This window comes from Cherax quadricarinatus, chromosome 17, assembly GCF_038502225.1.
Source record: "Cherax quadricarinatus isolate ZL_2023a chromosome 17, ASM3850222v1, whole genome shotgun sequence".
NCBI classification, from domain to species: Eukaryota; Metazoa; Arthropoda; class Malacostraca; order Decapoda; family Parastacidae; genus Cherax; species Cherax quadricarinatus.
The window spans coordinates 42,252,183-42,267,729 of NC_091308.1; the positions used below are offsets into that span (position 1 = coordinate 42,252,183).

The 15,547-nt window shown below is 41.1% G+C and overlaps 1 protein-coding gene across 1 annotated transcript in view; it reads left to right on the forward strand.

The window, feature by feature from the left end:
- Positions 1 to 15,547, forward strand: part of LOC128686290 (protein tyrosine phosphatase domain-containing protein 1-like) — a 494,075-nt gene that overhangs the window by 421,482 nt on the left and 57,046 nt on the right. Inside the window, exons 10-13 of the mRNA XM_070085962.1 lie at positions 3,304 to 3,456; positions 4,267 to 4,400; positions 4,672 to 4,831; positions 7,493 to 7,608. Coding sequence (XP_069942063.1) covers positions 3,304 to 3,456; positions 4,267 to 4,400; positions 4,672 to 4,831; positions 7,493 to 7,608 — 563 coding nt within the window. The remainder of the gene's footprint in view (positions 1 to 3,303; positions 3,457 to 4,266; positions 4,401 to 4,671; positions 4,832 to 7,492; positions 7,609 to 15,547) is intronic.

Below are 15,547 nucleotides of genomic sequence, written 5' to 3' on the forward strand. Positions count from 1 at the left end.
ACCACCACCACCACCACCACCACCACCACCACCACCACCACCACCACCACCACCACCACCACCACCACCACCACCACCACCACCACCACCACCACCACCACCACCACCACCACCACCACCACCACCACCACCACCACCACCACCACCACCACCACCACCACCACCACCACCACCACCACCACCACCACCACCACCACCACCACCACCACCACCACCACCACCACCACCACCACCACCACCACCACCACCACCACCACCACCACCACCACCACCACCACCACCACCACCACCACCACCACCACCACCACCACCACCACCACCACCACCACCACCACCACCACCACCACCACCACCACCACCACCACCACCACCACCACCACCACCACCACCACCACCACCACCACCACCACCACCACCACCACCACCACCACCACCACCACCACCACCACCACCACCACCACCACCACCACCACCACCACCACCACCACCACCACCACCACCACCACCACCACCACCACCACCACCACCACCACCACCACCACCACCACCACCACCACCACCACCACCACCACCACCACCACCACCACCACCACCACCACCACCACCACCACCACCACCACCACCACCACCACCACCACCACCACCACCACCACCACCACCACCACCACCACCACCACCACCACCACCACCACCACCACCACCACCACCACCACCACCACCACCACCACCACCACCACCACCACCACCACCACCACCACCACCACCACCACCACCACCACCACCACCACCACCACCACCACCACCACCACCACCACCACCACCACCACCACCACCACCACCACCACCACCACCACCACCACCACCACCACCACCACCACCACCACCACCACCACCACCACCACCACCACCACCACCACCACCACCACCACCATCACCACCACCACCACCACCACCACCACCACCACCACCACCACCACCACCACCACCACCACCACCACCACCACCACCACCACCACCACCACCACCACCACCACCACCACCACCACCACCACCACCACCACCACCACCACCACCACCACCACCACCACCACCACCACCACCACCACCACCACCACCACCACCACCACCACCACCACCACCACCACCACCACCACCACCACCACCACCACCACCACCACCACCACCACCACCACCACCACCACCACCACCACCACCACCACCACCACCACCACCACCACCACCACCACCACCACCACCACCACCACCACCACCACCACCACCACCACCACCACCACCACCACCACCACCACCACCACCACCACCACCACCACCACCACCACCACCACCACCACCACCACCACCACCACCACCACCACCACCACCACCACCACCACCACCACCACCACCACCACCACCACCACCACCACCACCACCACCACCACCACCACCACCACCACCACCACCACCACCACCACCACCACCACCACCACCACCACCACCACCACCACCACCACCACCACCACCACCACCACCACCACCACCACCACCACCACCATCACCACCACCACCACATAAGACACCTGCTGTCCATGTTCACCCATCAGTATAAAATACATACCAGTGTGTTAGTTGACTGGTGTGGGTCGCAGCCTTGGACAAAATTGACGTAATTTGCATGAAATGCTCTGCAAAACAAGCGGTATGTCACTGATGTCAGCTAGGCCTGTATACCTTGTAGAAATGAAGATATTATTATTATTATTATTAATTATTATTATTATTATTATTATTATTATTATTATTATTATTATTATTATTATTATTATTATTATTATTATTATTATTATATTTCGCAATTAAGCATCTTTTTAAATTACTGGATGGTAAATTAGTTGATAGATTTTATAGTGACAAACATTGTGCTCATTATTAGAAAATTAATTTTAAGCTCCTGAAATCAGTAGATCTATCTGATAAATATTGGTGGAAAAATAAAAAAAAATTTATAATCAGTAAATCATGTGAAACAAAAAAAAAAAAATACAAAAGCGTTTGACTTTTGAGTAACAAAATCCTCTGTACTGAATCTCTTAAGAAGCTTCAAAGTCACAGAAATTATGTAAACTTAAGCAAGAATGAAGCAGATAAGAAAACTGCATATTCTTCAACAAGAAATATTTTCAGAATTTCTCATGAAAGACTAATTTGGAAGCGATAAAATATAGATAGACTATCAATTAAGATGATGGAATGCAGAAGAGACTTGTCAGAAAAAGATGCAAACAGTTTTAAGAAAAAAAAAAAAGTCTCCTCTTGGGGAAATGTCACCAGTGAAATCTGTTTTAATTACGCAAATGATTTATCAAAAGGATATGAATAACAATATGAAAAATTGCGTAAATTACGCAAAATTCTTGTTCAAGAAGGAAAATCAAATTTACTGTCAAACTCAAGAAAATATTCTAGTTAAACTGAGCGCACAGAGTAATACATAACTGATGAAAGTTGAGGCAGGTAAGTGTCACATAATAAAAATGGGAGAAAGCGAAAAGACCACACCAAGAATTTAGACGGAAAGACATTGAAAACTTGAAGCAGAATAAGAAATCTGGGAGTAATTATTGAAAACAGGTTTTCACCGGAAGATGACGTAAATACCATGATACTCGTATACTGTAAAACGTAAATAAGGAGTTTAGATTTATATATTAAGAAATGCTAAAAACCTGTATGAATAGTGAAAGACAATTGGAACGTGTCGAGATTGTAGCGTCACCTGAATGTTAATGTAGGTGAAATAGATAAGTGGCTTATATATATATATATATATATATATATATATATATATATATATATATATATATATATATATATATATATATATATATATATATGACTTACAAAAACTGACAGCGATGACATATACAAAGGCTGGGATAGAAAAATAAGATACATTATAGACACACTTAAAATTACGAAAGGCTTAAATATTGATTGCGAATTCTTATTTTTATCATTAAAAGGACAACTTAAGGCCTTATCTACCTAATAACTAAAAAAAAGAATATGGGAAGAAGGCAATATATGTCTTCCCAGCACTGTAACACACAGCGTGGTGCAGTACTGGAGCGGGATACATCAGGAGCAGTATGTGCTGGACCACTGGAGGCTGCAACACACACAAACACACACACACACACACACACACACACACACACACACACACACACACACACACACACACAGTTGGATGCGAGTGATTTCCCCTGTACACCACTGCACTAACCAGATGTGCACCCGCAGGTGGGTTGCGGATACCATCTGAGGACGATTCCGGGTACCCAGGTGGGGAGGAGTTCTCCATGGGGGAGGTATCGGTGCCCACCTCCGCTCAGTACCCCAAGAAGCGTGCCCAAGAGGACTCTTCCACCCCAGATGTTCCCTCCTGCCTCTCCGGTCAGTCGAGCAAAATTACAAAAAAAAATCTAGATTCAATCAGTTTATTCCAAAGACACAAGTAGATGCATAGATACACGGCACTTGTAGAATACAGCTTTTCCCTAGTTACTGTAGAACAGTTTATTCAAACTCTTTTTTCTGTATTTTATGTGAAATTTCATCGTTAATCTGTATATTTCAGACGCTACTTGGCCCATCGTTACGTGCTCAGTTTTGAGCGGAGATTGCTAGTTTAATTGAGCACTGTAGTTCCCTTCGCTTAGTTGGTGATCGTAGCCTGCACAGTATTGATGCTCGAGTCGTACTTAGCTGTACCTATGCTTGTGTTGTACTCAGCACACACTGATATAGTACCTGCTGAGTTTGTCGTGTTTAGATGTGTCACCCGCTCCGAACACACTGACACAGTACATGTTGAGTTTCTTGTGTCACTTGCTAAGTGTGTCGCGTAGTGACCTTGACAGAGTGCTGGGTGTCACACTCAGCACAGTTTGAAACAGTGTTGGGTGTGTCGTCTTCACCATACCTTGACACAAAGCTTGGCATGATATTAACTCATGAACGGAAATGCAAACTCCTGTTTTTATCTATATATCTGGATTCATTTTGTAGCGGTATGGCTGACGTAAATACATTAATGCGGCATTTCAGAGAGTGAGAAGCACTAGTGTCAGTTTCTCCGAGGAATGTAGGGGTGGTATCTAGGTGTGTTGCATGCCCTTGAGAGAGCATGTTCTTCGTGTTTTATGCGTGAATACCGTATTCCTGATGCGCCCTCGTGTATAACTTGTGCCTAATGTCTTACAGATCTGCCAGAGCGAAATATTGACTCGCTGTTGAATGATGGAATCCGCGACCAACCAATAACGGAAAATTCATGCTACCAGGAGTTGGCCTCCCAATCCGATCTCCGACGCCAGGCAGACCAGGAGGCCCTTCAGGTACTCAGTGACTGCCCAAAATGATCGTTGATTTGTATGAATTAGCCCTAGGGCTCATGCAGATTAGGGTGTAGCTCAGGGGACTAGTCTAGCCTGGAAGGTTTAGATTTGTTTATTTCTAAGGGACGATATATACCAGAGAAGTGTTAGCATTTAACTCAACACACGACTTAGTACTGTGAAATGTAGCTGGACAATAAGCGAGCATCTTCAGGTGTGTAGTGATACAATAAGCACTGGTGTGAGCAATAACAGGTGCGTGGGGCCGCAGGTAATGATGCCGAAGGAGGTGTACGAGGCGCTGCTAGTTGATCACTCGCTACTCAACGTGGAGTTCAAAAAGCAGCTGAAGAGCTACCGCATCGATCTCAACGTGAAGCAGTCAGCCTGGGAGCGACTCAAGACCGAGACAAACCTCTTTATGCTAACAGGTGAGTCATGAGATTTTACGTTCAAGCATTGTTCAATTAAAATTTCATCATGACTGGGATTAAAGAGTGTCACAAGGTGAAAATTCACAAGAAAATTCTCAATGTTGAATTGAGCATGAAACGAGAAATGAAATATAGTTCACTGTAATATATATATCGATCATGCAAACAACATGAGCCTAACGAACAAGGTTGTTTCATATTTCGAGGACACTCGTGGCAGTGGTATGCTGAAGGATTAATTTCATCCTCCTGTTTGAATACCCGTCTCCACAAGCAATAAAGCAATAAACCCACGAAATAATTGGTTTTGAATCATTTACCAAACTGCGGCAGGCCAGGAGTCGATCCCACAACACACTGTCCCGCCTCAAGAGACCACACAATGTACATGTCACCTTATCCACTCAGCTGCCGATCCTACAAATTATATATATATATATATATATATATATATATATATATATATATATATATATATATATATATATATATATATATATATATATATATATGTGTGTGTGTGTGTGTGTGTGTGTGTGTGTGTGTGTGTGTGTGTGTGTGTGTGTGTGTGTGTGTGTGTGTGTGTGTGTGTGTGTGTATCGTGCGGTATAGATAAAATTAGTCAATTAGCAAGAACGGATTTAAAATTAAGTACTTTCTAAAATTTTCTCTTATACTTTTAAAGATATATTTTTTCATCTATGTTAATGCGAAAATTAATAATTTTGTACCAAAAGAACCTTAGAAGATTTACCTAACCTTATATTAACAAGCGCAATTTAATTTAGCCTACTCCACCTAAATATATTTTAGATAAGTTTACAATAATTTACTAATAAAGAAATACAAAGAAATATTTTTTTTTCGTTAGGTTCAAAATGGTTTTGGCGAAATCATTGCATACACAAATTTTCGCTTGCCTTATTTGACAAGAAGAGCGTTGCCATTTATATTTTAACTCTCTTTAGGGCTGATCTAGTGACTAGACGAGTTGCGTAGAGGTAGGTAAGATATACGGCTGAAGGGGTCTCCTTCAGTCAGTGATCAGTGTTTGTGAATATTTCGCCTGTTCTTGCGAATTACTAGCATTGTAAAATTCTCTAGTAGGCTGATGCATGCAGGGGATGAGATGAAAAGATGTAAACCTCCTGCTTGAATATATATATATATATATATATATATATATATATATATATATATATATATATATATATATATATATATATATATATATATATAAAGACAGCTCCAGTACCATCGGCAACTTTGGCTTTCTCAGGAACTGAATGCTTGGAAGAAATAATAACTATTATTCAGAAATATAAATATACAAACCAAGGCATTAGGTAAACGCATGTTATGAAAATGTCTGCTCCAATACATTCGGATTGTTTGAACTTGGACGAGAATATTACATTCAAACGTAAGTTGTCAGGCAGGCTGAATCGCATGTAATATTAATGAGACGTTCCTCCCATCCATTGTGCATCTACTGTCTATACAAGTTAAAATTTTTGAAAATGGCGTTTTATTCTTGAGAAGTACGAAGCGAGTAGTACATCGTAGCGTTTTTCTCTGTTTACAAAACTCATTAATTGAAAGGAAGAATTGTTTGAATGTTAAACATTCACACAATATCGTTTATATATAAGCATCTAAAAGCCGTAAGTTACTAAGAGATTTTTATATAATTGTGAAGCCATCATAATTTTTTAAAGTGCTGTTTTATAAAATGTATATTTGTCTGAAATTAAGTTTCTTTCAGCAAAATCTTAAAGGTATCTTCATTTTAGTGCAATATAAAAGATTTTACTAATTTCATAGTCAAGGCTACATATTCTCAGAACTCTCTTTGACATGATCAAAAACACGGTCTTTTTATTATCTTTCTGTTCATGCTTGGAATAGCAGTGAATATATGACCACAAGTTGATAGCCTTCCATGTCGAGTCTAAGACTCAAAGCATCTAAGAAAGGCAGTTTTCCTTCCTCTCCTGGATTTCAGCCATCAACTTGAGGGGCTGATTACCACAGACTATCTCTCCACTTTGTATACCTCCTCCAGGATTATAATTCATCCCTCTGTTCATTTGGTAAAGCCTTCAGTGCTTGCTATAGGCAAACTTTTCGTGACTAAGTTCCCTAGTGTGTCCAGTGTCTTACTCGGTGGTGTAACCATTAATAATTCATGTTTATGAATGATGCCAGTTAAGCTAATTAAAAATTAATCTAGATTATGATTTACTAACCACGGACAAAGTACATCATCAGCATACTCATATTATTTCGTTATGCTGGGTAAAATGTCCTTAAGCAATTTTATTTCAAAAATTTCGATATAGAGGCTTCTCAAAATTGGACTGACAGTGTTTTCCAATGCCAGGCCATATTTCAAACTTAAATCTGCAACAGACTATGAATAGTTTAATCAGTACAATAATCTTGACAGTCAGGAAGGATATGTATATGCGTATGTATATATATTTGTAGACATGATTTATGTATGTATATATGTTTATGTGTGTTTGTATGTATGTAAATTACTGAGTAGAGGAAAAAATCCTAAATTTCATAGCTTTTCGAATCTCCCTTCATGTTCATGTATTCATTAGATATTTACTGACTGTTGAACGCATGTTGAGTATGTGTGTGTTTCAGCTTTGCTGTTTACATGGCTGGAGCACCTGCGGTCGCCTATCCTGGATGTAGACGCTCTCTCCTACATCGTTCTGGCCTCCAGCAAGCCTGAAGTCTGCCTTAGGAAGATGGACAAGGTAGTATGTGTTCCTTGTATTGCCTTGTGCTTGAACCTTTTCTTAACAACATACTTCCACATTTTCTTTGGTTTGCTTCTTCGTTGTTAATATAAACTCGACTTAAGTATAATTATTTTTTATCTGAAAAACCTGACATCAGAGTCAGAGTTCGAGAAAAAAGATACTCGAGTCGCACTTGCGTCTTGAGTATGGATGGGCTCTGTACCATGAATTATGTAGTATGGAGAGCAGTAAATGGTGAGCAATTTTAACGCTAGAAACCTCCAGAAACCATTAGGAGCAAATTCAGCTGGTGTTAGAATTGAAGGCGTATGTTGAAACCTGCCGCTACAGTAAGATAAGATAAGATTTCGTTCGGATTTTTAACCCCGGAGGGTTAGCCACCCAGGATAACCCAAGAAAGTCAGTGCGTCATCGAGGACTGTCTAACTTATTTCCATTGGGGTCCTTAATCTTGTCCCCCAGGATGCGACCCACACCAGTCGACTAACACCCAGGTACCTATTTGCTGCTAGGTGAACAGGACAACAGGTGTAAGGAAACGTGTCGAAATGTTTCCACCCGCCGGGAATCGAACCCGGGCCCTCCGTGTGTGAAGCGGAAGCTTTAGTATAGAAATTAACGAATTTATTGGAGGATTTAAGAAAATTTGTATTCACATATCATTGTTTATTATACTTATTATAGACATTATGGGCACATTTCATTCTGTTATCCTTTCCTGCGGTGTGGCTGGTTGCGGCCTTAATAGTGGTGCTTATCCAGTTAAACGAGGAGCTCTAAGGCAGACAGTCTTTTCCAGTCTACTAAACTTAGAGCTTTTCCAATGGTCTTCAAATTTGATTTTAATGGAAAGTCTTCAGATTTGCGTTGCTGTTATTTTTGAATACGGGTGCGAAGTTATAACTTAAGTGCACTTGTTCTCGCCTCGTGGTCAAATGAGAAGCGGCGTTAGTAAGATGCTTGTCGCCAGAAGTTTCCCAGGACAAGAGCTTCTGACCTCGTACTACTTAAAGAGGTATTCCGTGGCCGATACCTCAGGACTCTCGCTACTGCTAGGATTCGGAAGCCAAGTGATTCTTCAGTATTCACGAATGAAGCGGCTGCAGTCAGAAGTGCCAGAAGAATGTTCAACATTCACCTACTCACATTTGTTCCCATGATGGAGCTCGCAAAACACCTCCAGTAAAAAAAGGCTGCATGAACGTGATACCTCTTACAGTTCTTTGCACACTTGTAGAGACTGTAAACTGACGACCGCTCTGTGTATACAAAGTATACACTGTTTGTAAAGCTGAAAACACGCAGAGTCCTATTTTATATAGAGCTCTGTTCTGCACACTTGTGACTGTCTACAGTTACTGACCTTGATTACACTGGTCATATCCTGAATCCAAATATCACCTTGAAAAATGCTTATTGGTTAAAGGTTTAAAGATACGAGACATGTAATATCTGATTACTTTATTATAACGTACAATATGTGTCAGTATGTTTTAAACTCTAATCCGTACCTACTCTCTGCCTTTCTGGTTGACGCTTATAGTGGGCTGAAGAATTATCTCTTGCCAGTGTGCAGCAATTGTCTGCAAGCATTCTTGCCCTAGTACCATGTTTCCATCTTTGAAATATCTTGGTGAAACCTTTCACCATACTCGTCACTAACTGCCCCACAGTTCGCTGTGGGGCAGTTAGTGACGAATGTATGTAATGGATGTAACATGTCACTTAAAATCCAAAAACTGGATTTTAAGTGACATGTTTCATCCCATGAGAGCTCCAACGAACGTGAACGCGTCACCAACAGGAGGTTCGATCGACAGATTCTTTAGAAATCCACGTAGCTCCAAGAAGGCGGCAGATGTGAAGAGTTTATGATTACAGTGATGTATAACCCCACACATAATAGAAGGAAGCCAAGACAAGAATATGATGAGAGCAACAGAGCAATGTTTAACACACTGGCTGAGGTGGCCAGACGAGCCCAAGCGGGCAGAGCAAATCTACTAATTGTGGGTGACTTCAATGTATGATAAAGGTATGATAAAGCTCACATAATAGAAAGAGATAGGACCTAGTAGTGATCAGTGAAGAGGCGGGGCCAGGAGCTATGTGTCGACCCCTGCAACCACAAATATGTGAGTACACACCTGTACATAGTTTTTTTTCTGCATTGCAATTTAATCACCACTCTCCAATATTTACCTTTTTCTTTTATTTTAGAATGGAGGGAGGGGAAGCCAAAACAGTAGGGGGTTACAAAGTGGCTTTGGAGAGACGGAGGCAATGACTCAATCCATAGAAAGATTGGATAGCTCCAGTTCTTTGGAACAAAAACCCTTAACAAGTGTCATAACACCTTTATATGGTTCTTATGGGTTATCCTAGGTAATTTACACATCTTAATTTGTGTAATTGTATTTATGTGTACCTGTACTTATATAAACTTACACCTTAGAAAAACTGCTTACTTGATAACAACAACAAAAAAGAGAATAGTTATTCCTCATATAATAATATTCGTTCTCTGTAATAGTATCGCTCAGGGGTAAACTAATGTATTTTCTTTACGAAGCGGAGTGTATGATAACTAACCAATATTTTATTATTTTACTACAGTTTACAGTCACTGTTGTTATTTGTTAATTTTCTTTGGAAACTCGATAATAATAAAATATACGTAGTACGAAATTAATGCATCAAGGTGTCTTGTAACTGGTTGGTAGCCGTCATAGTAGCGTCCACCTCCACCAATCCATTTCCATTCGTCCCCTTCCACCTGTCCACCTTCATGTATCCATCTCCACTTATCCACCTCCATACATCTACACCCATTCATTTTCACCCGTTCACCACCTGTGAGAAGTTGTGAGATGCCCACACTGGCAATAGCTGTTGACACGATCATTACAAGACTCCTTGAGTCCCGTTCTCACAATGACCCTTAAAGAACACTTCCTTATGAGAATTAATCTAACTTCCAGGAAATTTCTATCTGTATGCACAAACCAGAAGAGACTTAGCTGTGGAGACTATGTTAACTAGAACTTTCCTAATTTTACCCAAGCAATCTAGATTTCTATGGCCTCTCGCTCACTTCAAGACGCCACGTGCACAGGACTGATTCCTGCAAATATTTAAATGGTGTCAGTATCCCTGGTCTACACCTTGAGGGGTCCTTGAATTCAATGGGTATTCCCTAACCAATATTTATGTACACAGGGGGATACCAGCTTCTGGTCTAAGACTTAGGGGGCAGTTACTCAGAACTCCAACTCACAATGTGATGGGCCTGTGCCCGCCCCTATCCGCAAGTTAACTATTATCGTGTTTTAACCAGTATTGAATGGCCACCTAACAATGGATAAAATATGGGAATCAGCGTCACAAACGGGTCTTGTGTACGTGAAATCTAAAATTAACATTGTTTACTGCCAGACAGTATTTTGTAAGCCGCGTGAAACACTGGTCGCCACCGGTATTCGTGTCAGAAGAATGGGCTAGCGTCCAGCAAGCTCCGAAATAACTTTGCTTGTACGAGATGCTGTCTACCACAATTTTCCTAGTCTCATTACTTAATATAACCTACTATTACGGTCCAAGGCTACGTTAACAATTCTGATATTAGTTACTAACCACTTAACCCTAACTAATTAATTCTTAAGACGTAAATCTATCTATTTATCTTTCGATCTTCAAGCTAATATGGGTTGTCTGGGTGGATGTTAAGGGTTCAGGGGACTGCCGCATCAACTTGTCTACAAATGAATCCCAACGGTGGAACTTTTTGGTCTCAGGAAATTTACACACCGCCGTCTACATACATCACCACCACCCATTTACCTCCATCTCTCCACCTCCGACCATCCACCTCCAACCATTAACCACAGCTTGTGCACCTCTACCCATTCACCTCCATCTGTGCACTTACTTCCTTTCAACTCCATCCTTCTGCCTCCACCAGACCATTTCCACCAATCCATCTTCATCCGTCTTAGAAAAAAAAACATAAGAAGGAAGGAACACGGCAGCAGGCCTACTGGCAGTTCCTCCTCCTTAAACCTACACCCATTAAGAAAAATGGTTGCCCGACCAATTGTCAATGCTACCAAGGAATAAATAATATTAACATAATATAATAATATCTTTATTTACTACAAGTACATGTACAAGGTATATAAGCCTCGCTGACAACAATGAAATACTACTATATAGAAAGCCGCTTGTTACGCTGATCATTTCGGGCAAATTAGGTAATTTTGTCCCAGGATACGACTCACACCAGTCGACTAACACCCAGGTACCCATTTTACTGATGGGTGAAGAGAGAGAATAGGTGTAAAGAAACGCACCCAATGTTTCTACCCTGGCTGGGAATCGAACCCAGACACTCGCCGTGTGAAGCGAGAGCTTTAGCCACCAGGCCACCAGAGCTTTAATAACCGTATTAATTCATGTGCAAGTCGCACTTAAATCAAACCCCTCTCACTCATTGTATTTATCTAACTTACCTAAATTTGAAGCTACCCAAATAGGTAAACTGTTCCACTCATCGACTATTCTATTTCCAAATCAATACTTTCCTATATTCTTTCTGAATCTAAACTTATCCAATTTCAATCCATTATTTCGGGTTCCTTCTTGGATGGATATTCTCAGGGTCCTATTTATATCCCTTTTGTTAATGCCCATCTTCCATTCATAGACTTCAATCATGTCTCCCCTCATTATTCATATTACACGAGAATGTAATTTAAGGGATTTCAGTCTTTCTTTGTAAGGAAGATTCCTTATGTGATGGATTATTTTTTTTCATTCTTCGCTAAATGTTTTCTAACGAATTTATAGCCATTCTGTAATACGGAGCTCAGAACTGAGCTGCATGATCTAAGTGAAGCCTTAATAATGACGTGTAGATGTGTAATATGACCTCTGGACTCCTGTTGCTTATAATTCTTGATATAAATCCCAGTAATCTCAATGAATATCAGAATGATTATACAATACCGACAGGATGGTAAATAAAACACATAAGGAACAGTTAGGCATCTCTATTCCGAAACGTTTCGCCTACACAGTAGGCTTCTTCAGTAGAAAGACAGTTGGCAGGAGCAGTAGAGATGTGAAGACGATGTAATCAGTCCATCACTCTTGGCGTATTACGTATGATAGATATTGCTGTCTTGGCTTCAGGTTGCTGCCTTCCATAACTCCCAAGTTCTTTTCACATTCTGTATTGTCAAGTTCAGCATTATTTAGTTGGTAAGTAGTGGGATTATGTACATTCCCGAGCTTCAGGACTTTGCATATATCTACACTGAACTGCATCTGCAGCTTTTCTGACCACGATATGAGTTTGTCTAAATCCTCCTGAAGTTCAGTGACATCTTCCTCTGAATCAACTATCCTGTCTATTTTTGTGTCATCAGTGAATTTGCTCATTATCGCTAGTTATTCCCTCAAGTTCATTAATGTGTATTATGAAAAGCAATGGGCTTAAAACTGAACCCTGTGAAACACCACTTGTTACAGATCCCCACTCAGATTTTACCCCATTTTTACACACTCTCCGCTTCCTGTTGGTGAGCTATGGCTCGATCCATGACAGGACCTTGCTGTCACTTTGTTTAACAGTCTTTTGTGTGGTACTCTCTCAAATGTTTTACTAAAATCAAAGAAAGTTAGTAAATTGGTTATGTAGGAACGGCCCCTCGTGGATCCATGCTGAGTATCATAGATCAAGTTATGCTTATCAAGATGACCTCTTATAATATCGGCTATAACTGACTCTAGTAATTTGCCTACAATTGAGATCAGGCTTATTGGGCGGTAATTTGATGATAATGACTTATCCCTTACTTTAAAAAATGGAATAACATTAGCCATCTTCCATTAATCCGACACTATACTTGCTTGTAGAGATATATTAAAAATGTTAGTTATGGTTAACAAAGTTCTATTTTGCTTTAATCGGTCTAGCTGTTTGATTACCATATCCAAAGTGACTGTGGTATTACATAATTTATTTTCTTCGGGCCCACTACAAAAATTTACTGTTGGAATATCGTTGTGTGAAATCCGAAAGGGAATAATTATTAAAAATAGAGCACATTTCATTCTTTTTATCAGTAAGCTGTCCTGAATTAGTTTTAAGAGGACCTAACTTTCTCTAACCTTCGTTCTGTATTCCTGGAAAAAGCCTTTTGGGTTAGTTTTCGAATCATTTGCCTATTTAATTTCGTAGTCCCGTTTAGCATTTCTTATCCCTTTCTTAACCTCCCTCTTAATGTGTGTATATTGATCCAAGTGATGACCCTCGCCTACAAGATGTTTGAGCCTTTTGTTCGTATACTTCGTCTATTTCTATTCGATCTCATTTCTCTGAATGGAATAAATGTTCTTTGTACAGCGTGTATAGTGTTTAGAAATCTGTCATACTGATATTTTGTTCTCTTCGATATCTCAGCCCATAGATGATAAGCATTCTCTAAACCTATTGTGGTCTGCTAAGAGAAAATCTCGGACTGTTACTGAATTATCCTTATTATCATATTTACAATCTGCACTAAAGGTAATTGATTTGTTGTCGCTTTCACCTAGTTCCTCTGTACGCTCTAGATTATTAACAAGGGTGTCCTTGTTAGACAGAACCAAATCAAGAAGGCTATTTCCCCTCGTTTGTTCTGTCACAAACTGCTACAAAACAAAACAAAAAAAAAGTCTTGAACTACTTCCAGGAAGTCGTTTGACTCAAGATTCTCAGATACTGAATTCCAATTAATGTGACTAAAGTTACAGTCTCTTAGAATTACTACTTATCGTGTCTTGTGTCTTTAACAATTTCTTCCCAAAGTAGTCTCCCTTGGTCCCTATCCAAGTTTGGGGGACGATAAATCACTCCTAAAATTAATTTTTCATCCCCTTCTGAAAATTCTTCCTAGACTCTGTGTATGTTCTTTTAGTCTCAATACCTGCTTTTATGCAGAAATTTAAGTATTGTCTAACATACAGTGCCACCCCACCTCTCTTCCTGTTACTCCTATCAACATGGAATATTTTAAAATCCTGAATGTGACTTTCAGCAGATGTGTCTCAATCTTCCGTATTAAACCATGTATCAGTTATGGCAAATACATGTTACCCTCACTTGCAACTAATCTCAACTCATCCATCTTGTTTCTAGTGCTACAGCTATTTGTAGAATGTGTTTTTAGAAACTCTCTCTTCTCCTCTCCCTCTTCGCTCCTTCCTTCTACTCCACTATCTTTACAACTATTACAGGTCCTCACTCCCACGTCTGCCAACATCGTTGCCTCCAGCACTGAGACAGATAATAGGATTGTTCCCATTAGCTCTAATAATGTTGTCCAGACGGCTAACAGTATCCTCCATCCCAGCCCCAGAAAAACACACCCTCTGCATCCTCTTCCAAGTTGCCAAAAATGCTCTGCATAACCCCTCCTTTAGAGTACACGCACTGTACTTCCCATCTCTAGGACTCAAGTCCGGCCTGCCGGTTTCCCTGAATCCCTTCATAAATGTTACCTTGCTTACACTCCAACTGCACGTCAAGTCCTAAAAACCATTTGTCTCCATTCGCTCCTATCTAAAACGTTCACGCACGCTTGCTGGAAGTCCAGGCCCCTAGCACACAAAACCTCCTTGACCCCCTCCCTCTAAGCTTTTCTTTACGTCATCATTCCACCAATCGCTCTTCTTCCCTCCCGCATCCACTTTCCTGTAACCACAAACTTCTGCTGAACACTAGCATTACATTCTTCAACTTACACCATGCATTTTCAACCCTATTGCCTATAGTCTCACTAGCCCATCTATTTTCCAATAGTTTTTTATTTCTTACCCTAACTGCCTCCTTTAGTTTATAAACCTTCACCTCTCTCTTACTTGCAGCTACAACTAAAAAGTGATCTGATAT